The sequence below is a fragment of the Octopus sinensis genome, linkage group LG20, assembly GCF_006345805.1.
Source record: "Octopus sinensis linkage group LG20, ASM634580v1, whole genome shotgun sequence".
In the NCBI taxonomy this organism is placed as follows: Eukaryota; Metazoa; Mollusca; class Cephalopoda; order Octopoda; family Octopodidae; genus Octopus; species Octopus sinensis.
In genome coordinates, this window is record NC_043016.1 from 31,830,253 (window position 1) to 31,853,710 (window position 23,458).

The 23,458-nt window shown below is 36.3% G+C and overlaps 1 protein-coding gene across 2 annotated transcripts in view; it reads right to left on the minus strand.

Annotated features, from left to right (window-relative positions):
• The window catches only part of LOC115222572, a 101,070-nt gene that overhangs the window by 238 nt on the left and 77,374 nt on the right, over positions 1-23,458 (minus strand). For both annotated transcript variants that reach the window (XM_029792848.2, XM_036511523.1), the window contains exons 10-19: positions 20,494-20,651; positions 17,077-17,173; positions 12,369-12,478; positions 11,481-11,579; positions 9,690-9,755; positions 8,019-8,183; positions 6,722-6,835; positions 4,926-4,963; positions 3,073-3,206; positions 1,904-1,961 (exon numbers count right to left, since the gene is read on the minus strand). In XM_029792848.2, coding sequence (XP_029648708.1) covers positions 1,904-1,961; positions 3,073-3,206; positions 4,926-4,963; positions 6,722-6,835; positions 8,019-8,183; positions 9,690-9,755; positions 11,481-11,579; positions 12,369-12,478; positions 17,077-17,173; positions 20,494-20,651 — 1,039 coding nt within the window. The remainder of the gene's footprint in view (positions 1-1,903; positions 1,962-3,072; positions 3,207-4,925; positions 4,964-6,721; positions 6,836-8,018; positions 8,184-9,689; positions 9,756-11,480; positions 11,580-12,368; positions 12,479-17,076; positions 17,174-20,493; positions 20,652-23,458) is intronic.

Sequence of the window (23,458 nt, forward strand, 5' to 3'; positions counted from 1 at the left end):
AAAAAGAAATTAATCATCATATGAAAATAAGATATTTTATAATAGTAAATTATTTTAAATTTTGCAGCACAGAGACAATTTTATATTAAAATCATTTCAGGAAGACATGGGACAAAGTAGTGAAGGACGACTTCAGAACACTGAACCTTTCAGACAAGATGACAAAGGACGAAGATAACTGGTGCCTTGCTGTACTCAAGAAAACCTGTACTCCATAACAGAAGTATTAAGTCTGCTCTCCTTGGTGAAGAGGATTGGTCTACAAGAGTCCTGTGCTGGTGCCATGTAAAAGCACTCATGTGATGTCATGTAGAAGCAGCCAGCACACTCTGTAAAGTGGTTGGTGTCAGAAAGAGCATCCAGCCTTAGAAACCATGCCAAATCAGACTGGAGCCTAGTGCAGCTCTCTGGCTTGCCAGCTCTGATCAAACTGTCCAACCCATGCCACTATGGAAAATGGATGTTAAATTATTATGATAATGTTGCAAAACAAAAATATAAAAGCAAACTTGAACATTAATAATTGTTTTTTTTTTTTTTTGTGAAATTGCTCAGTTTTATCTTAAATGTTCAGCTTACTTTCTAATGCATCTCTGCAGAAACAAGTAAAAAATAGACAATAAATGTAAAAATGCATCACAAGGCTAGGAATGATGTCCACAGGGCACATGCATGTCTGTGTTACACTTCATCTATGAACATTGAATAAACTGCTACAAAGAATTAACTGTTTTTATATTTAAATGGCAAATAGTGTATGTGTATGTGTGTGTATATATATATAAATATATAAGATAATTATCAGTGTTTAATGTCTGTTTTCCATGCTGGCATGGGTTGGATGGTTTGAGATCTGGAGAGCCAGTGGCTGTACCAGGCTCCAATCTAATATGGCAGTGTTTCTACAGCTGGATGCCCTTCCTAATGCCAACCACTCTAAGAGTGTAGAAGGTGCTTTTTACATGCCACCGGCACAGGGGCCAGTAAGGGAGTACTGGTATTGGCCACATTTCAGATGGTGCTTTTTACATGCCACTGGCACAGGAGCCAGTCAGGCAGACCTGGCATCGACCGACATACATACATACACACACACAAGCACACACGTATGCGTGTGTATGTATGTCTGTGTTTTTGCCCCCCACCAGTGTCTGACAACCAGCGTTGGTGTGTTTATGTCCCCATAACTTAGTAGTTTGGCAAAATAGACTGATAGAATAAGTACCAAGATTGTTTGGCAAAAGCTGAACACTCGTATGTCATCTTTGATGGGAGGGTCCATCATTTATAAATGAAATTGCAGCAATAAACAAAAAATTATTGCGAGCATTATTGATGCTGGTGATGAAGATGATGCTGAAGATGCTGGTGATGCTGAAGATGCTGGTGATGAAGATGATGAAGAAGATGATGGCGATGAAGATGATGGCGATGATGTTGAAGACGATGAAGATGAAGATGATGATGATGATGATGATGATGATGATGATGAAGATGATGATGATGAAGATGATGATGATGAAGATGAAGGTGATGAAGATGATGTTGAAGATGATGATGATGATGATGATGAAGATGAAGAGAATGATTGGAGTTCATACAAAAAGTAACAGAAAATCATTTAATTGTTGAAAATGGTGATTTACACCAGATACATTCCAAGAACTACACAGTGGTATGATTTTTTTTTTCTTTCATTTATTGTAATTTTACTAAGAAATTAGTTTTTTTTATTTTACTCAGTATAAATATGATTTAACAAAACTAAACACAATGATTTCACTTTTCTGAGGAGTCTTTAGTTTTGCCAAATCTTTTATTCTTGTCAAGATGGATTGAATCTTAGGTTTTTATCATTGCTTCTTCATTATTCACGAATTACAGAATTACACGAATTACTTACTTTAAGTAGTATTTTAAGCCATCTGAGCTATATGCTTCTTCCCATCCGTAAGGTAAGGCTGAAAAAAAAAAAAATAAATAAAACAAGAGAAAACTATAAATAACAACAATCATGTGTATGTATATATATATACATATATATATATATAAATAAATATATATATATATGAACAAACTTACATTTGTTTTTATTAGAAGAGTTGAATGTTTATTGTATGATACAGACAAGAAGGTGATATTTTTTCAAATGCAGGATTGCCATTAAAACAGCAGTAATAAGGGGTAATGTTGCCCTTACGAGGCCTTGTAAGGGTAATATTACCCATTATTTCTGCTCTCTTAATGGCAATGCCATATTTGAAAAAAAATATCACCTTGTTTGTAAGTAATTAGTAATGCATCCCGGCGTTGCCAGGGTGTTACGTCATACAGCCACATTATATTATTTGTTCCTTTATGGGCAGAATCAGCACAGCTGATATATATAGTGAACTGGATTATAGTTTGTAATAGAAGTTATTGTTTGTTTGCTTGGTAAAATGCTTAGCGGCATTTCGTCTGAGGTTGATTTTGCTTTTCATCCTTTTGGGGGTCAATAAATTAAATACCAGTTACGTACTGGGGCCGATTTAATCGACTGGCTCTCCTCCTCAAAAATTTCGGGCCTTGTGCCTAGCATAGAAAAGAATATGATTTTGCCTAGAAATCACATTTTCAAAATTTTAATTTCACCCTGTTCCCATCACAATTTCTTGATTTGTAACCTTTTTTTTGAATTTTTTCCCCTACCCATGTAGAAAAATACAGAGATTATGAATCTGGAAAAAAAAATTTTTTTAAGGTTTAATTTTTCTTAAAGAAGCACTCAATACCCATCCCCCAACTCACCCACCCATCACCTACCTGTTTTCAAAAAGCTAAGATAATGTAGAAAATATGTAAATGAAAATAAAGTTTATTTGGTAGCTGAAAGATTACTGAATCTTTTGATGCCCCATATGTCAAAATCGGCAACTCAGTTTTTGAATGCATAAGGAACATACATGCGCGCACATTCTATTTTATGTATGTATAGATAACATTTATACAATTCAAATTTTTTTGTATTCATCTGGTAAGCAAGTTAAAATGCAGAAAAGAGGAAAAAATGAAATAAGACCAAACACTCACGTTGAGAATCTATTAAAAGTTTAACACTTCTGCTAAGATCTTTTGCTTCTGTTGCCAAATTTTTAAGAGATGTGAACTTATTCTTTATTTTAACTGAAGAACTTTTGGAACTTTGTTCTTGATGTCCTGCCAGTCTAATAAGAGAACAGTAAAATAAAAATAAGGGAAAAAGAAACTTAAAAACTGTCAAATTATTATAAACTAATAATTTCCCAAAAGGAAAAAAAAAAAGCAAAAGAAAAACTTTTTAAAAATAATATTTGACAAAACTTTCTAGCTTCAATTAATCAAATAAACAAAAATGATGAGAACAGAGGCACCTGGTGGTTGGGTATGTTGGGTGAAGAAGTAATTATATTTATTATTTAACATCTATAAAAATGAGGTAGTTATTTATAAGTCATTCTTGATCTGAAGTTCATGAGAAAGGCATGAACATTACACACTCTCATTAAACCTCATCTAATAATTAAATGTTTCAAGTATCATCATCATCGTCTTACATTAACTTTTGTCAAACTAAGTAAAAACTATGGTCATCCTTGCATACAGACACGTCCCCTGCATCTCTTTTCAGCTGAGTGATCCTAATCTTATGGGCTCATGGGTGCTGGTACCACATAAAAGACACCCAGTTTAATCTATGGAGTGTTTGGCACTAGGAAGGGCATTCAGCCACAAAAAAAAACATGCAAAACAGACATGGAGCCCTAGGCTGCTCTTCAACTGACCAGCTCCTGTCAAACTATCTAATCCATGCCAGCATGGAAAATGGACATTAAATGATGATAAGAATGATGGTTTACATTCTAGTATGCATTAGGTGGGTTGTTGCTCATCACCTAGATGGGCTGTCAAAGGACCACATCTCATTCATAAATGAATAACTTTAATGTTTGTCTTGGTTTTGATTTCTAAGGTTAGATGCCTTTCCTAAGATCAACCACTTTATAGAGTGTAATGGGTGCACTGCTTTTTGTGTAGTACCAACACAAAGGAGGTTGTCATGTCTTCAACGTGAAAACGTGACACCCTTTCTACATAAGACATCAATGTACATAAACTATGTTTGTAGCAGTAACTTTATGTAACTAATTAATTTTTTTTTTCAAATGTAGTTGCAGCAATTTCCTGCTCAACAACCTGCACAGCTGGTTGTTTCAGTGGGGCGCGTGGCTTAGTGGTTAGGGTGCTGGATTCATAGTCGTAAGATTGTGGTTTCAATTCCTGGACCAGGCGATGTGCTGTAATCCTGAGCATAACACTTTATTTCACGTTGCTCCAGTCCATTCAGCTGGCAAAAGTGAGTAATCCTGTGATGGACTAGCATCCCATCCAGGTGGGGAATTCATATGCCACTGAAACCAGGAAACCAGCTCTTATGAGCCTGGCATAGCTTGAGAAGGAAACAAGCTCACTCCCTTTGTTAAATCAACATTACCTTTACAGGTGTATGATGTGCCACACATCAGATGTCAAAGTGATTGCTGGGCAGTATGATATGAAGTGTTTTGCTCAAGACTGCCAAGACACTGCCCAGTTCAGGCATCAAACACACAATCATACACATACACACACACATTGATGTCTCAACAGAAATGGTGGATGGAAACACCACCAAAAGCGGTTCCAGCCACCATGTCTGATGAATTGTCAATAAATTTCCCACAACCAATACCCCACCATCTTAAAAATGGAAGCAGACTAATTAATGAAAGCAGTTAGAAAAAAAAAAAAAAGAAAAGGAAAGAAAATACAAGATGATCAGAACTGGAATGTCTTTGATTACATGATGCCTGCTTTAATGAAGGTAGAGCTGTTTCTAAAATCAATAATAGTAATGGCTGACTTACTTTACTGCTGAGTTTCCTTCCAAAACTTCTTGGATATGCTGCAAATAAAGAAAGATTCCATAGAAAAAATGAAATTGTATACATACTTATGTATACACACACGCATATACATACATATACATAAATCATTATTTGTGTAAATCAAAGAATGTTCTTTTGTTCAACAGACATCAAGTCTACATTTTCAAGGAAATTATTGAGCTCTAAGCTTACCATTTTTTTGCTGGAAGTAATTTACATATTATATACCTTATTGCAAGGTATAATGTCAGATTTTCACGTTTGGACAGCAGTCATAAAGCAACTTACCCATGGACAACCCAAATTTATCTTTCACTTGTTTTAATCATCTTGAAGGTTTTAATCAAACAAATCGACCACCCGTATTTATTCTATTGGTAACTTTCATCAAACCGTTAAGCTATAGGGGACGCAAACAAACCAACATTGGTTGTCAAGAGATAGACAAAGAGATAAGCATCAAAACATGCACACATATACGGTAGATTTTCAGTTTCCAACTACCATATTCACCCACAAGGCCTTGGTTGTCTACGGTAAGGTGGTATTTGACGCATTTCCCAGTGAGGGTAATTAATCCTTTTTCAGATAGCAATGGCGCAGGAGTGGCTGTGTGGTAAGTAGCCTGCTTACCAACCACATGGTTCCGAGTTCAGTTCCACTGTGTGGCACTTTGGGCAAGTGTCTTCTACTGTAGCCTCAGGGCAACCAAAGCCTTGCGATTGGATTTGGTAGACGGAAACTGAAAGAAGCCCATCGTATATATGTGTGTGTGTATGTTTGTGTGTCTGTCTTTGTCTCCCCCAACATCGCTTGACAACAGATGCTGGTGTGTTTATGTCCCTGTGACTTAGTGGTTCGGCAAGAGAGACTGATAAAATAAGTACTAGGCTTACAAAGAATAAGTCCTGGGGTCGATTTCCTAAAGGCGATGCTCCAGCATGGCCACAGTCAAATGACTGAAACAAGTAAAAGAGTATAGCAATGGAAGCATAGAATGAGGATTCTACACAGTTCTTCACCTCCTCATTTTAACACTTTTCCTGAAGCTTTGTCTACTTTCATCAATTTGGGGGTATTTTCCTAAACAAATGGTACTTCTTCCAGTATTTGTGGCAGTGGAGAGGATTGAGCTTCATTGGGGATTTTAAAAGGTTAGTTTAGAAGGTTTTGCATGCCTCTTCTATCTCCCCTTGTGACCCCATGCTTATTCTTAAGTATTGCCACCTCTGATGTATAGAGGTGCCAGCTGTCTCATCTTTTTAAACTTTTCCTTTCCTCTGCAACCTGCATCAGCTTCTCAAAAGTCTTTTCCTAGTTGCTGTTAGATTGCTTTGTAGAGAATGGAAATGAGGTAATCTTTCATGTTTCTCTAGCATTTTCTTTGTCACCTGAGATTCTTCCATTTGGTTTCTGCTGGCTTGCAGTTTACATATAAGACATGAAACTTGGAAACCAGCCCTTATGAATTGGCATGATTCAAGAAAGGTTAACTTTGCCTTTCATCCTTTCGGAGGCGATAAATTAAGTACCAGTTACGCACTGGGATCGATGTAATCAACTTAATCCCTTTGTCTGTCCCCTCTATGTTTAGCCCCTTGTGGGCAATAAAGAAATAAGAAAGAGTCGAGATTAAAGTAAGATTCCCTTTTGTGTCCAGTGAATTTTCCACATTGTTTTATTTTAAAATTATATTTTGTTAAGTTGTTAAGATTTATAAAATACAGTAATTTGCAAATTCTAGTCATATTCTCAAAGAAGAAAAAGAACATTACCTCTATGAATTTCAATAATTTTTCAATAGCTACTTCATATGTTTTCTTACAAGATTCCATCTTTCTTAGTTGACATGCAGCAACTGCAAGCTGTCGATGTATTGGAGAGTTCTTCTGCAATATAAATAAATAAACATATGTGTATGTATATATATAAATATTATGGAGATGTACTTGCATAGCAAGTGACCTGATCTGAGATCGTGTGCTTGAACGAAAACAATTGCAGCATGGAAGGTGTTTATAAGCCATTTAAGAAACACACAAAATCTGTTAGATTCATTTCAACATTTAAATTTAATTTGTCAAAACAGGCCACGCTCTCAAAGCGACAAAAATATTTTGACAAATTAAATTTAAATGTTCAAGTGAATCTAATGGATTTTGAGTTTCTTAAATGGCTTATAAACACCTTCCATGCTGCAATTATATATAAATATTTCTGTGTTAAATGGAGAAGCAAGTGAAAATTCTGTAAATAACAATTATAATAAGCTGTAAGCTTATAATTATTATTATTCGTTACAGAATATATAAATATGCTTTAAAAAAAATGGGTCCAAAGAGAATTTGCCCGAAGAGTTTTGGTATGAAAGTATTTTAGTTAATGTCTAACAACATATCTCACTAAAAGCAGTTTCATCCACAACATACCTAAAAATAGCCTATTAAATATTTTGCACAAGTGATAGTTACAGATAAGGGATAATGTAAACTCTTGAAAATTAGCACATAATTTGAATAAATTCTGTAAAACAATGCAGTTAACCTTTCCTTGTACTAAAAGCATTTTGAAGTTGTGACCCTCTAGAGAATGAAAATGTGAATAATTTTTACTGCACTGAAACTAAACGGAACTTCTCCAAAATTGTGATCCTTCATTCTCTCAAGGGGTTATAACACCCTACCCCATCTCTGTGCCAAATATTTTTAGAGCAAAATTAAATGTTGTTCTGTATGATAATATTACTGCTTAACCATTTTGGAACCATATATACAATATAATAATACTCCTACACATTTTAGGGTTTTCTTTTGCATCGTTGAATCTAGAATTTTTAAGAGGTTTAGTAAAACAACTAACTTTTTATTTATTATTAGTGTTATTAACACTTATAAAATGACAATGCTATAAGAAGAAAGAGCTGGTGTCTTAATAAAAACTAGTTTATCACTAAGCTTCAGTTCATGTTTTGAATACAACATTAAAAAAATATTCTCACATAATGAAACTTTTTAACATACCCACCCCCACCTAAAAAACCTCAACCCCAAAATACAAAAAGCAACAACTTACAGATTGTTTTTGTAGCTGTGATCTTAACTGCACAATTTCTTTTTCCAGTACTTGAATAGCTTCTTCATAACCTTGTTCCAGATTTCGAGCTGCTTTTTGAGCTTCTTCCGCAAGATGAACCTTACTTCGCAGAGAACGGGTTTCGTGAATAGCTCCTTGTGCCTCCTGAATTAAAAATTGGATAGCTGACTGAATGTTATTACCTGTTAGATTTTACCCACCTTTAGAGAGGGGACTTTCAGGTGATTAAAGCTTTTCAATTCACTATGCTGAGACAATAATACAATTCATTAAATGAAAGAAGAGGAATAAATGCATCATAGAGTTAAATGAAAGGTATCAAAAAAGGTGAGATACAAAACATTACAATCGGTTCATTTTTTCCTTTTATTTATTTCAGTCATTTGACTGTGGCCAAGCTGGAGCACTTCCCTGAAGTGTTTTAGTGGAACAAACCGATCCCCACAGGACTTATTTCTTAGGCCTAGTAAATATGCCAAACTGCTAGGTCTCAGAGACAAACACATCAACACCAGTTGTCGAACGGTGATGGGACACACACACAATCATGAAGTAGTGAGTTCACTTCTCGAACTGGGCTGTGTGTTGTGTTCAAGACACTTTATTTCATGTTGCTCCAGTTCACTCATCTGTAGAAATGAGTTGTGATAACACAAGGTCCAAGCTGTATTGGCCTTTGTCTTTCCCTTGGATAACATTAGTGGTGTGGAGAGGGGAGACAGGTATGCATGGGCGACTACTGGTCTTCCATAAACAACCTTACCTGGACTTGTGCCTCGGAGAGGAACTTTCTAGAAGCAATCTTATGGTCATTCATGACCGAAGGGAGTTGTTACCCATTTATGTGTGTATGTGTGTTCTTCCAGTTTCTGCCTATAGCATCCTTTAAGAAAGCATTAGTTGACCCTGGGCTATAGCTGGAGAAAGGTGTCACACAGTGGGATTGAACCCACAACCATGTGGCTGGAGAGTGAACTTCTTCAGTAGTTTCAGTCTTCGAATTGGAGCAATATTGGAAAACTAGCTTTAGGTATTTTAGTTCATTATATTAATTCATTATATTGATTCTTGTACGCATTTAATTAATCACTATCGAATAGCTTACGTGGGCTTCTCACAAAGGGACATAACTCGATGCAACCCAATTTCTGAAATATTCCACTGTAGTTTTGTTTAATGCACAGATTACACCAACACACACATACACACAGGGTAGTTTGATCTGTCCTAAACATAAAAAGGACTTTCTTAGTTTTTGTTTTATTATTTTTGGTTGTACTCATAAACATTACATGATTGTTGTTTTATGACTGGTTTTCAAGCTGGCATGGGATGGCTGGTCTGAGGGATCACATCTCACATGTAAGTTTCATTTTTGGTTTGGTTTCTATGGTTGGGAGCACACACACGAGCATGCAATGAAGTTTCCCCACAGCACTATCAACCAAATTTTCCTGCCACAGTTATTGTTCAAGGTGAAGATTGAATTTGAAACCACGTGGGTTGGACGATTTTAACCATCTGGTTTGCCGGCCCTCAGTCAAAATCGTCCAACTCATGCTAGCATGGAAAGCGGATGTTAAACGATGATGATGATGGTTGCTACATGCCTGTTTATGCTTCTATGAAAATTGATTAAACTATATTTACCCTCCTAATTCGAAGTAGTTCTTCCTCAGCTGTATTGCAACTGTCTTCTTTTTCTCGGATTTTTGCCTGAATAAAAATAAAAATAATAATAATAATAATATTTGTCAAGTCACAACAAGGACCTAATTATTATTAATTAGGTGTATTGCAAAAATCGGCATTACTTGGAATTACATGCATATTGTGTAAAGTACTGTCTGTTTGAGGTCCTTGTTGTGACTTGACAAACAGTACAAACCCCCAGTAGACACAATACCTTCAATCAACAACCTCACAATATTGTATAATGTATGACATGTATAATAATAATAATAATATAAAAAATATTTTTGGAAAAATCCGTTATAAGAAACATAATGCATTATCTCACTATCATTATTTTATAGCCTAGGGATAAACGTTTGAAATATCTACAAAGGTTTTGGGTATATATACTTTGTGCAAAGTCCAATGTTTTTGAGTATGTTGCTATAACTAATATGTAGCTTGTATCTTTGGAAAATATTACATTTCCAGTAGAAAATTATATACAAATATTTTTGACATATAACCATATAAATTCAACCTGATGGAAAGCCACAGTGTTGACACTGTGAAGGATTATGATAGATGCTTAAATGGCTCATTGGAAGTAGTAAATAATTTCTGTTATTTAGATTAGGGGTTCTCAAACAGGGTCCATATAAGATTTCGTTGTTAAAATATATTAATTTATTTTGCTTGCTTCAGTTACTTGACTGCAGCCATGCTGGAGCACCACCAGATTGACCTCAGTTACTCATTCTTTGTAAGACTAATAGTTATTCTATTGGTGTCTTTTGCCAAAGTGTTAAGTTACGGGGATGTAAATGCAACAACATCAGTTGTCAAGTGATTGTTGGGGGACAAACACAGACACAAAGACATACACACATAAATATTATACACAAAGGCCTTCTTTCAGTTTCTGTCTCCCAAATCCATCCACAAGGCTTTGGTTAACCTGAGGTTACAACAGAAGACTATGCCAAGGATCCACGTATTAGAACTGAACCGGGAACCATGTGGTTGGGAAGCAAGATTCTTACTACACAGCCTCGCCTGTGCTTATTTGCAATAGATTGCTTATACTTCTACAATACAAAAAATATTTTAACAATATTTTTTTTAATAAGGGGAGTGGCAGGTTCAGTCCCACTGTGTGGCACCTTCTACTATAGCTTCGGGCCGACCAAAGCGTTGTGAGTGGATTTGGTAGACAGAAACTGAAAGAAGCCTGTTATATATATATGTATGTGTATACATTTGTGTGTCTGTGTTTGTCCCCTCCCCCAACATCGCTTGACAACTGATGCCGGTGTGTTTATGCCCCCATAAGTTAGCCATTCAGCAAAAGAGACCGATAGAATAAGTACCAGGCTGAGAAAGAATAAGTCCTGGAGTCGATTTGCTCGACTAAAGGCGGTGCTCCAGCATGGCCACAGTCAAATGACTGAAACAATTAAAATAGTAAAAGAGTAATACAACTGCAAATTATATTTAATTGTAAAAACTTTTCTTATGGACTTTCCTTAAACATCGAATGGGTAAGAGGGTCCAGTAGAGTAAAAACAGGAATCAAAGGGATCCATAGATAAAAATGGCTGAGGACCATTGATTTAGATAGTTGTAGAAGTGACAGAGGAATGCTCAATTTTAGAAGAGTAAGAATGGAGAAGCAGCAGCAAAAGGCTTCTGTTCTTGTGTTAAGTATCAGTAAGAAAATACCAGAAAGAAAAAAAAAATAAAGGAAAAAACTACAAAAAAACTTACACGCAGTTTTTCAACCTCAACCTGCAGGATATCTTTTTCTAATTGGATCTGGGCAACCTCTTCCAAAGACAACATTGTCGAGTCAGGTAAAACTTCTACCTGAAAATTAAAATTTTATGCAGTATATAAATATTGTTTAGCATTGTTTTTATAAACTGTTGGTGGAACTAAATTTCTTGATTTTTAATTATAACTTTTATTCTTTACTCTTTGTCTTGTGAGAAAATATATTTAGTATAGGTACCATGATATCTCCCCTCCATTCAGACATTGGTTAACAACCCATGCCAGTGCCACATAAAAGCACCTGTGCTGGCATCACATAAAAAGCACTGGTGCCAGTATCACGTAAAGTGAAGCTGTGCTAGTGCTATGTAAAAAAACATCCAGTACACTATGTAAAATGGTTGGCATAAGGAAGGGCATCCATTTATAGAAACCATGTTAGTAAGGAAAATGGACGTTAACCCTTTCGTTACCAACCTGGCTGAAACTGGCTCTGGCTCTGAAGTACAAATGTCTTGTTTTCATAAGTTTTGAATTAAAATCTTCCACCAAACCTTAGTGACAATTTATGTTCCTAACACTAGCTGAATGATAACTAAGTTATTTTACTAAATTCTTTGTTATATTTAAAGTAATTGAAAGAAATATAGAGCATCTCAAAATAAATACAGTAACGAAAGGGTTAAATAATGATGATGATGATGATGAATAGGAAGATTAACCATTGATCAAATCCAAATAGATTAATCATGTTGTACAAATCATTGATAAATTGGAGATTCTCTGCCAGCATAATAGGAAGTGTAATACAGCTAACCTAAGAGAATAAAAGAATATTTGTAATATTTTCTTATTTACTTAATCTTAATAAAAACGACTTACCTCGTGTGGAAATGTTTCAACTCTCACTTCTCGATTTGTAGGCCGGGAAAAGTCTTTCTCAACTCCTTTTGAACTGGCTTGACACACCTCATTAGCAACTTTAATGATTTCTAATAACAAGGATGAATAAAAAAAAAAAAGGAATGTGTAAGCTAATTTACTCATTTGGTAATTGTGTTGTCTTAAGAGAAAATTGTCATTTTAACCCTTTAGTGTTCGCATTATTCTGCCAAAATTAATCCTTTTTTATCCACATTGTTTTGAATTAATCATGCCTTATCTTATAGCATTAAGATTTTGATGAGGTAGTTGTTAATATTTAAAACGATATTGTAGGGTTGGTGTGAGAGGCCAGATCTGGCCAGTTTGAACATAAAACAGGCAGAATATTTTTGGCCGGATATGGCCGGTTTAAATGCTAAAGGGTTAAATTGTAACAGACTGCATCATGCATTCTGACAGGGTCATTTTAAATAGTAAAAGTGAAACAAATGGTTACTCTTTCTCTTCTTTCACATGCACACAGAATAGTAAGATGATGATGGACACATGAATATGTACAGATTCACATTAGCTGGTAGAAGGGCAGATAATTCTGAATAACAGTGAAACAACATTTACTTCTTTTCTTAACCCTTTCAATTGTTTGAAACACAAATTAACATAAAATTTTGAATGGAGTTTCTAATTTAGACCAGTTTAAAATATGAAGCTTGTATTATAGATGTAGGGTTGTCTCAGATGGATTGTTATCAAAAGCATTAACTATTAAGGTTTTTCAGGAGATATTTCACAAGAATATGATTCAGCCAGCTTACTGCCTTAATAATAATAATGATTTCATTTATTTATCTTCTAATTTTTCATTTACATACAAAAAAAAAACTTATACATAGGTGCAGGAGTGGCTGTGTGGTAAGTAACTTGCTTACCAACCACATGGTTCCGGGTTCAGTCCCACTGCATGGCCCCTTGGGCAAGTGTCTTCTACTATAGCCTCGGGCCGACCAAAGCCTTGTGAGTGGATTTGGTAGACGGAAACTGAAAGAAGCCCATCATATATATATATATATATATACTAGCATTAAAGACCCGTCATTGCCGGGTCATAGTGCTAGTGCATGTATATATGTGTATATATATGTGTACATATTACATGTATATCTATATATATATATACATCTACACATAAAATACAAAATACAAAGTTATATCTTGATATCGCTAGTGATAACAATACTCAAAATATATAACAGACTGGACTTGTTAGCCCGTCTCTTGTAATTTCGATCAATTGTATCTTGTCCGCCCTCTTGTATAGAAGTGTGGCTACAATCCAGCCTACCTCTACTTCTGGGATGGGGAGCGGGGGTGGGCTTTTAAATTTTTATCCGGGACGTCCTACGTCCCAGATATAAAGGTAAAAATAAAATATTTCCATTTTGCAAGTTTGAGTCGTGTACTCCCTTGCACGCTCCGTTGACTCGAACCTTGCTTCTATTGTGGCGAATTTACTGTCTCTGATTAGATATCTTTCATAGTCGCACCAAGACACTTTTCGAAGGTGCTTTCCTCTATGTGTTCAAATCTTCTTTTTTCTCTACATTGTATACTTTATAGACAATAGTCTTTTCTTTAATTTAATTTTTTATTATCCATCTGGACTATTCCATTTCTGCACGCTAATTTTATTTTTGATTTATTCCCATTCATGTGAAACCACTTATTCAAGTTCAAGTCATTGATACAATTTTATACCAATTGCTATTTTTACTTTTGTTATGTTATGATTATATTATACTTTAGTTTGATTTTAATTATTACTTACTACATATAATTCAATTGTTATTATTATTTTTATTGTTAAAGTGAAAGTATCTAACATAAAATAGAGAAATGTTTTTGTTTCACTTTTAACACGTAATACTGAAATAGTGGAGAAGATATGATATTGCTATGGGCTCGCTCTAGGCAAGAAGTTGAACATTTTTTTCGCCCATGAAACTACATGGACCCTAAGTAAGGCATGTGTAAAATTTGAATGAAATTGGTTGTGTAGTTCTCAAGCTTTAGGGAAACACACAGACAGACAGACAGACATTCTCAGTTTTATATATATAAAGATATATATATGTGTGTGTGTGTGTATGTATATGTTTGTGTGTCTGTGTTTGTTCCCCCAACAACTGATGCTGGTGTGCATACGTCCCTGTCACTTACCAGTTCGGCAAGAGACACTGATAGAATAAGTACTAGGCTTACAAAGAATAAGTCCTGGGGGTCAATTTGCTCGACTAAAGGCGGTGCTCCTGCATGGCCACAGTCAAATGACTGAAACAAATAAAAGTAAAAGATATACTGTAAAGGAAAAGGAGAATGGTCCATCATTATGAAAAACCCATCTTCTCTTAGACTATTAATATGCGGCTGAATCAAAAAGTGATGTAAATTTTAACTGCCTTACTTTCTGACAAAGGAAGTGAATTGTTTTAACAGAGAAGCAAAATAGACCTAATACCCTTATTTGTATCACTCAACCCGGACAACAACACAAAGCACAGATACACTAATTTCCTACTTAGGAGATTTCAAACTGTTCTGGTCTGTTAACCATTTATAAATGATAAATCTATATAGTAGTTTGAGATCAATAAATACTGAAATATTTAAAGCTATAATGACTTTTCCTGAATACACCTTGGCTACTTATGTTGCAGATCAGTGCTAAGACCTGCTGACAAAATAGGAACAGAAGAAAAACTAAATAATATTAACCAGATTAACACAGTCGAAAATGGACGCTAATGAGTGAGCCTCTCTGATCCGCTAGAAATAGCAGATGAAGCTCCCTTGAACCATGTTCTATCATCTTGTAGAAGGATATATATATATATATATATATATATAGAAGGATATATATATATATATATATATATATATGCTGTACAATGCAGTCCATTGTATACTATTCCTGGTAAAAAGAAAAAAAAAAGAAAGGGATGGTGAAGGCTGGAATGTTTTTGATTATAGGTTTCCTCAATTAGGTTTCACTTGGACCTAAACAATAATAGTGGAATATGCATAGATGGCACACACATGCATACACACACGCACACTACACCAGCCAGTGATGGATTCTATATGTGGTCACTCAACTGCTAGAAATAGCAGCCAAACTTGCCTTAACCCTTTCGTTACTGTATTTATTTTGAGATGCTCTGTGTGTCTTTCATTTGCTTAGCATGGAAAACGGACGCTAAACGATGATGATGATGATAACAAAGAATTTAGTAAAAATTACTTAGTTATCGTTCAGTTAGTGTTAGGAACATAAATTGTGACTAAGGTTTGGTGAAAGATTTTAATTCAAAACTTATGAAAACAAGACATTTATACTCAGAGTCAGAGCCGGTTTCAGCCAGGTTGGCAACGAAAGGGTTAAAGACATCCTATGATCTTGAAAAGATGAAGGAAACATTGGATAAAGTAGTCTTGAATGAACTATATCTTTTATTTTCCTTTGATTCAGTCACTGAACTGCAGCCATGCTGGAGGACTATCTTGAAGAATGTAGTCACACAAATTGATCCCTGTATATATATTTTTTCTAAGTCTCGTACTTATTCTGTTGGTCTCTTTTGTAGGTCACTAAGTTATGGGGATGAAAACAAACCAATACCAGTAGTCAAAGTGACACACACACACACACAGAGGCTTCTTCCATTTTCTGTTTACCAAATCCTTTCACAAGGCTTTGATTTGCTTGGGGCTAAAAAAGAAGACACTTGTCCCCAGACTGACCAAAATCTAGAATAAAATGGCAAGGTATCATTTCTGAAGTCCCTGTAATTATGGGTCTGTTCAAACAGAATTGAGCTTAGAACTAAACAATACTGGCAACAACAAGACCAGTAACAAAACAGATTACACACACACACACACACTCACTCTCTATAATTAAATATTATACATCAGCCTACTGCTTGGTCCAAGACCAGACTGGTCAAAGATAAATCAAATTTATTGAACATGGCTTTTAATCATGATCAAGTGATTACTTTTTTTTTGTTTTTTCTTAGTTCACTCAACATCTTCTTCAATGTTGATGATTTGTAATAATTAAAACTGCAGAAACGAATAATGTTACTAAATCTTTATTTTTTACTTGATTCAGTCACTGAACTGTAGCCATGCTGGAGCACTGCCCTGAAGGGTTTTAGTCAAACAGATTGACCCCAGTACATTTTTTTTTTAACCTGGTACTTATTCTATTGGTCTCTTAAGCTGAACTGCTAAGTTACTGGGATGTAAACAAACTAGCACCAGTTGTCAAGTGCTGGTGAGAGACACACACAAGACTCCCACACTGATTGATACATGCATGAATGCACACACACACACAACAGGCTTCCACATAGTTTCTATCCACCAAGTCCATTCAGAACTTTGCTCAGTTTGGAACTATAGAAGACATTTGCCCAAGGTGACTTGCAGTGGGACTGAACCTGGGACCATGTTGTTGGGGAAACAAACTTCTTACCATGCAGAACCCAAATATTTTAAAATAAAACATGCAATGATAAACAAGTTGTAACAAGAAATCAATTTAGTTTTTGATTGATTTTTCGTTGCTTTAAGGACAAAAAAAAAAAAAAAAAAAAAAAAAATGGAAAACCAGTAAAATAAAACTTGAAATATTTCTAGTTACCTTCATAAGAAACCATTCCATTTTCGTCAACAGCCACACGGTACCTGATGGCAGCCAATTCATTAGGAGTTGGTTGAAAGCCTAATGTTTGCCACAGCTGATCAGAGTATAAAGAATGAAAAAAATGTAATTTGTGTGTGTGCGAGCGAGAGAGAGAGAGAGAGAGATTAATAAGAACAAATAGAAAAAAGACTACAAAAGTGAAAAATGGAAGAAAACTTAAAACATGAGAAAGTGAACATCAAAGAATGACAAGAGATTCCTTATTGCTTCTCTTTCTTTTTCCTTATTTTTTTAAAAAAGAAAATTAACATTATTTGAAGAAGCACAGAAAAGGCACTAAAAAGAGTGAGTGGATGGTTGTTGTAGAGAAGATGGAATGAATCTACATGTGTCATAGGAAATATACACTGATGTACACAGGGAAGATGTGTAGAATGTTAGAAGCTGGTGGTGGTACAAGTTGTTGCAGTAATAGCAAAAGTTGTAGGCATGGTGAAGTACTTAAGGAATATTCTTTGTTGATAGGTGGGGGTGGGACTCTAAAAGGGGTCTCAGGGAGTAGCATCCCTGCCTTCCTGAGCTTGTTTTCCACCACATTTCTTAAAAATCATGGTAGAGGCCTTGGTCTCGGGGAACCACTCATGTCTAGAAACTGAGGTTGAGGGTAAGCAAGGGCATGCGTCCCATAGAAAAATCCAGCTCCAAAAAAGCCTCATGATAGCAAAGGAGAATGGGCACCAGCCAGTCCAAAGATTGGAGTGAGCTGCACCTGCCTACCTCAGTTGCTATAACATTGAGGTAAATCCAGCCACCCCTGTTAACGGAGACAAAACTCGGATTTAAAACACTGGATGACGATGATGAAGATATGATGTTCTGGGTCTCATGTTGCCCTGCGTTTTGGTCAATTTTTTTTTTATTCTCATTTTGTTATAGTCTTGGATCAAGTGTTTAAAACACTAGATAATGATGATATAATGTTCTGGGTCTCATCATGTTGCCCTGCATCTTGGCCAAATGTTTTTTTTATTCTTATTTTATTATAGTCTTGGGTCAACCCAAACCTTGTATGTTAAACTGGGTAGGTAGAAATATAACAGAAGCCCCTTTTGCATGGATTTTTGCCCGGAAATCAAACACACATCTTTGTCTTTGCCATATGTTATGCTACAGATGATTATGGCTTGAAAATTACATTAAGAGTACCCACTCATTAAATTAACTAATAGGTAGATCAATTTGTCAAAGATCAGAGTGATAATCATCAAAGCCAATGAAGGATCTATCAATAGTAGCTGCAATTTACTAGTGATGGGAACATGATATTTGTGAAACGTACAGATCAAGGAGTCAAAGACCAAGACACAAACGGCTGAAAGGGAACTTGGAATCATGATGCATGTAGACCAGTGGTTCTCAACAGGGATCCATATAAGATTTTTAGGAGTCCACACAACAAAATAATAAATTGGGTATTTTAAAGGCTCCAGAAAAAAAATTTGCTATAGATGTATTGCAAGAAACAGCTAGGTTTCTTTCTCTAAGAAGTTTCTATAAAACTAGTTTGTAAACATCAAATGGTTATGGGGATCCACCGGAATAAAATAGTAATGAAAGGGGTCCATAGATAAAAAATGGTTGAGAACCCCTGCTTTAGATGTATGTATTGCGAGAAACAGCTAGGTTTCTTTCTCTAACATTTTACATAATTCAACCTACACAAGTTTATGTATGAAAAACAAAATAGGAATTTTGAAGGAAATTTCTATAAAACTAGTTTTTAAGCATTGAATGGCTATGGGGATCCACCAGAATAAAATAGTAATCAAAGGGGTCCATAGATAAAAAAATAGTTGAGAACTCTTAATGTAAACTAAAAAAATAAATAGGAAAAAAAAAAGAGGTACAAAAGAAGGTGAATGCAGTTCTTCATGTCTGAAGATGAAGAAGAAGAATGTCATCTACTTGTGGAGTTGAGACTGCAACTAGCAGTACCATCCAGTACCTGTCATTTTTGTCTCCTCTCCATCATTCCTGCAGGGTTAGGGTTCCTCTCCATTCCTTCCTGCCTGTACATAACAGTTTTAAAGTGAGACTCAATCTAGGCAATCCAATTTCAGTCTTTTAGACTTGGAGATCTGACCACAATGGCTCAGTGGGCTAAGGCAGCCACAAATGTTCCATCAAGCTGTAGGTGTTACATTGGTGTGGCCTTCCAGATGAATTGCCATACAGAGAAGGAATGGAGAGCTCCACCTATCATATAATTGCTGGAAGAGTGTCAAAGAGGGTAATAAACCAACTGAGGAACTTCACTTCTTGGTTTACTGTAGAATTTTGTACCTTACTATGTGCCGGTGGCACGTAAAAAGCACCATCCAGCCTCGCCTGGCCCCTGTGCCGGTGGCACGTAAAAGCACCATCCATTTGTGGCCGTTGCCAGCGCTGCCCCGACTGGCCTCCATGCCGGTGGCACGTAAAAGCACCATCCGTTCGTGGCCGTTTGCCAGCTCCGTCTGGAGTGGTTGGTGTTAGGAAGGGCATCCAGCCGTAGAAACACTGCCAGATCAGACTGGGCCTGATGCAGCCTTCTGGCTTCACAGACCCCAGTTGAACCGTCCAACCCATGCTAGCATGGAAAGCGGACGCTAAATGATGATGAGGATGATGACGACTACACAAACACTAAAAGTAAGAAACTATACTCCAGTTTAAACAAGGTGGTTGTATAAACCATATGTCCCCATCACAATTGTAAGGTGTATGTAAGGGGGGTTATGTGTGTATGTATACACATGAAGATGTCCTCTTTACAACTATAATAAACACGCGTGGACACAAGATCACCTCCTTCACCCCACCCCACACCCATTCTCAAAGGTTCTTTGTCTTGCAAGTTATTTGGCAACCCTGTTGCTATGTAAGTAGCACTGTCCACTTTGCAGGGTGGTCGGCATTAGGGAGGGCATCTAGCTGTAAAAACTATGCCAAAACAGACACATAAGTCTGGTGCAGGCTTCTCTCTGGCCAGCTCCTGTCAAACCATCAACCCATGCCAACATGGAAGGCAGATATTAAACAATGATGACGATGATGATAATGAAGAATGCTACAGATAGTAACCTGCATTCAACTATAATCTTTTTGCAAAAGATACTGTCAAAAATTTGTGTATACTCACATTCCATTTACAAAGAATGAAGGGAAGGGGAATTACACTATCTAGGTTGATTCCCTTAGGATTTTCCTTTCCCAAGGCTCTCACAGGGCAGCAAATAGGATAGAAATTGGTATGGGACTGCTTATGCCAGATTTAAATGATTTACAAGAAAGGCTCAGATTAAAAGTCATGAGGAAGTGCAGTAAGAGAAGAAACCAAATATCAAATGAGAGGTATTTTCAGTGCATACTTACATCTGTCATTTCCTTGAGATTCACATTGTTTTGTGGTGAATGTGGTAACTGAGTAGATGTCGAAACATTTTCATCCTGACAAAAATTAACCTTAGAATTTCCATATTTATTATTCGGGGCCTCATCAGAGTAATGTATATGTAAAATAGATGATTTACCTGAAAAGCGAAAAAGAAAAAATTATATTATAGATGCAGGCATGGCCGTGTGATAAGAAATTTGCTTCCCAACCACAGTCCCACTACATGGAACCTTGGGCAAGTGTCTTTTACTATAACCCCAGGCCAACAAAAATCTTGTGAGTGGATTTGATAGAAGGAAAATGAAAGAAGCCTGTAGTGTGTGTGTTCATTGAGCAAAAACACCTAAAGCTCCACGAGGCTCCAGCAAGAGGGTGGTGGTGAACATTGCTGTACTTTTTCACAACTTTCTCTCATTCTTTCTTCCTGTTACTGTTGTACGTGCATTTCAAAGGTCCAGCCTTGTCACACTGAATCTCCCTGAGAACTATGTTAAGGGTACACGTGTCTGTGGAGTGCTCAGCCACTTGCACGTTAATTTCATAAGCAGGCTGTTCCGTTGATCGGATTAATGGGAACTTTTATCGTTATAACCAATGGAGTGCCACTATACACATATAAAGTTAGTGAATGAAAAAATGTACTATTAATGCTGGAAATCTTGAAAAACATATTCATAAACATGTTATACACATATGTGGTGGTGTAATGGCCCAGTGGTTAGGGAAGCAGACTTTAAAACAATTTTTATTTTTAATTTTCAACTTCCCATTTGAAGTGTACAGTGATTTTCTACTTGATTTCCTTAGTACCAGTGATTTTACACTTAGTCCCTAATGCATCACTAAGTCAAAAAGATTGAGAAAACACTGGATCTGAATAGAACTTTTTATTGGTAACATTTTCAATAGAATCAATCTGTAGAATAATTGGGAGAATTGGAAAATGTGAAGCAGAACAATGCCATTGAAAGTTTGGTCCATTTTAACTGACTAATTCAATATCTAATATGTATCTTTCAGCTTTTGTTCTAAAACAATGTTAGTGTTATACACCTTAGTGGGAATATCAATATCAACATTTAATGTTCATTTTCTATGCTGATGTGGGTTGGATGGTTTGACAGGAGCTGGTAAGTCCAAGGGCCACATCATGCTCCATTGTCTGTTCTTGCTTGGTTTCTATGGCTGGATGCCCTTCTTAATGTCAATCACTCTGCAGAGTGTACTGGATGCTTTTCATGTGGCATCAGCATCAGTGCTTTTAATGTGGCACCGTGTCTAGGTCTAACTGAATTCTTTTAAAATAAAGGCCTCAAAATACTTCTTATAATTAATTAATACACTCTAAGCTGTGTTACGTAATTCCTTCTAAAACACCTCTTTCAAAATCTACACTACCGGGTGCTTTATTATGGTTAATGACCGAAAGTACAAGGTGGCAAGCTGGCAGAAACGTTAGCACGCTGGGCGAAATACATAACCGTATTTCATCTGCTGTTATGTTCTGAGTTCAAATTCCGCCGAGGTCAACTTTGCCTTTCATCCTTTCAGGGTCGATAAATTAAGTACTAGTTATGCACTGGAAGGGGGGGGGGGTCGATCTAAAAGACTTAATCCCTTTGTCTGTCCTTGTTTGTTCTCTCTATGTTTAGCCCATTGTGGGCAATAAAGAAATAAGTACATGTATTTGTTCAAATCACATTGGAGCCGATGTGATCTAAACAGGTCAAAATCATGATTGGTTGTTGACGATTGTCCGTCCATCTTCTCTTCCTCCTTTTCCCGAGAGAGTCAAGTGAGTAGAGCCCTTAGGTACCTGCTCCACATGGTCCTATCAGAATCAATCATCATTACACTTTGTATCTGGATTCCCAAGCATGAGCAACTGAAACTATGGACATTATCCGAACACCATCACATTCTTGGTCTACCTCTACATCTCTTGCCAGTCAGCTTAGCTTGAAGAATCTGTCTTCTGATTCTTTCTTATGACCTTTTAATCATAGTACCAGAGCTATGATCTCTCAATGCAGGGAAGTAGCAGCTCCAACTTGGAGAGACTCACTGATCTCTGAGCTATGCACCCTGTCATGCAATGTCCACTCTTGAGATCCTTCAGATGAACCCTATTTCAGCTGTTTGTATTTGCAACTGTACCCTTTCAGTCAGTACCCAACACTAATGGGTATCAGTTGTCTTCGACCAAAGAAATTCGTGTGGCTTTAAAAATAAGGGAAACAACCAAGTAAGAAAGAATAACTTTTTTTGGGGTTAACTCCTTACTCTTTTATTAGTTTGGTCTGAATGAAGGGGCTATACCCATTCTTTGAGTCCAGTAAAGTTGATGTGGTTAAAGTGCTTGAACATTTGTAAGTTAACAATTGCAGGAAAAATAAGAGCAAGGAGGCAATACCAGAGAAAAAAAAAGGGAACTGGGTATAATGATCATCATGGGGTGAGTGAGTGAGTGGACACAATGTAGGCAATGAGAGGAGGAGAAACATAAGAGTTAAAAGTATTTAAATGGAGGTAGAACAAAGGGGAATAACCATTGTAATAGCAGTGGAAAAGCATTTTATGGCGAGAAGTTGATGTATGTTGGTGAGAGACTTCATGATTATCAGTTTTTCTTTTTCTTTTTTAGATGTGATCTAGAACACTTGTGAGATCAACAGCAGCATTGTCTAAAATATGGGATCAGTACTCCATTGGTGATATCATTTGAATTTTGTGGATAGCTAGTAGTTGGTGAGAACTAAAGTATTCTCTGCCTTGGAAGAGGAAAGCTCATGTAAAGATTTCACTTCAGAGAAATGGTAAAATGAATCAAAGTAGTTATGCTTTTTCCAGTAGTACTAGCACAAGCATGGCTGTGAAGTTAAGACATTTGCATTGGAACCAAATGGTTCAGGATTAGTTCTCACTGTGTTGCCACTATTGGCT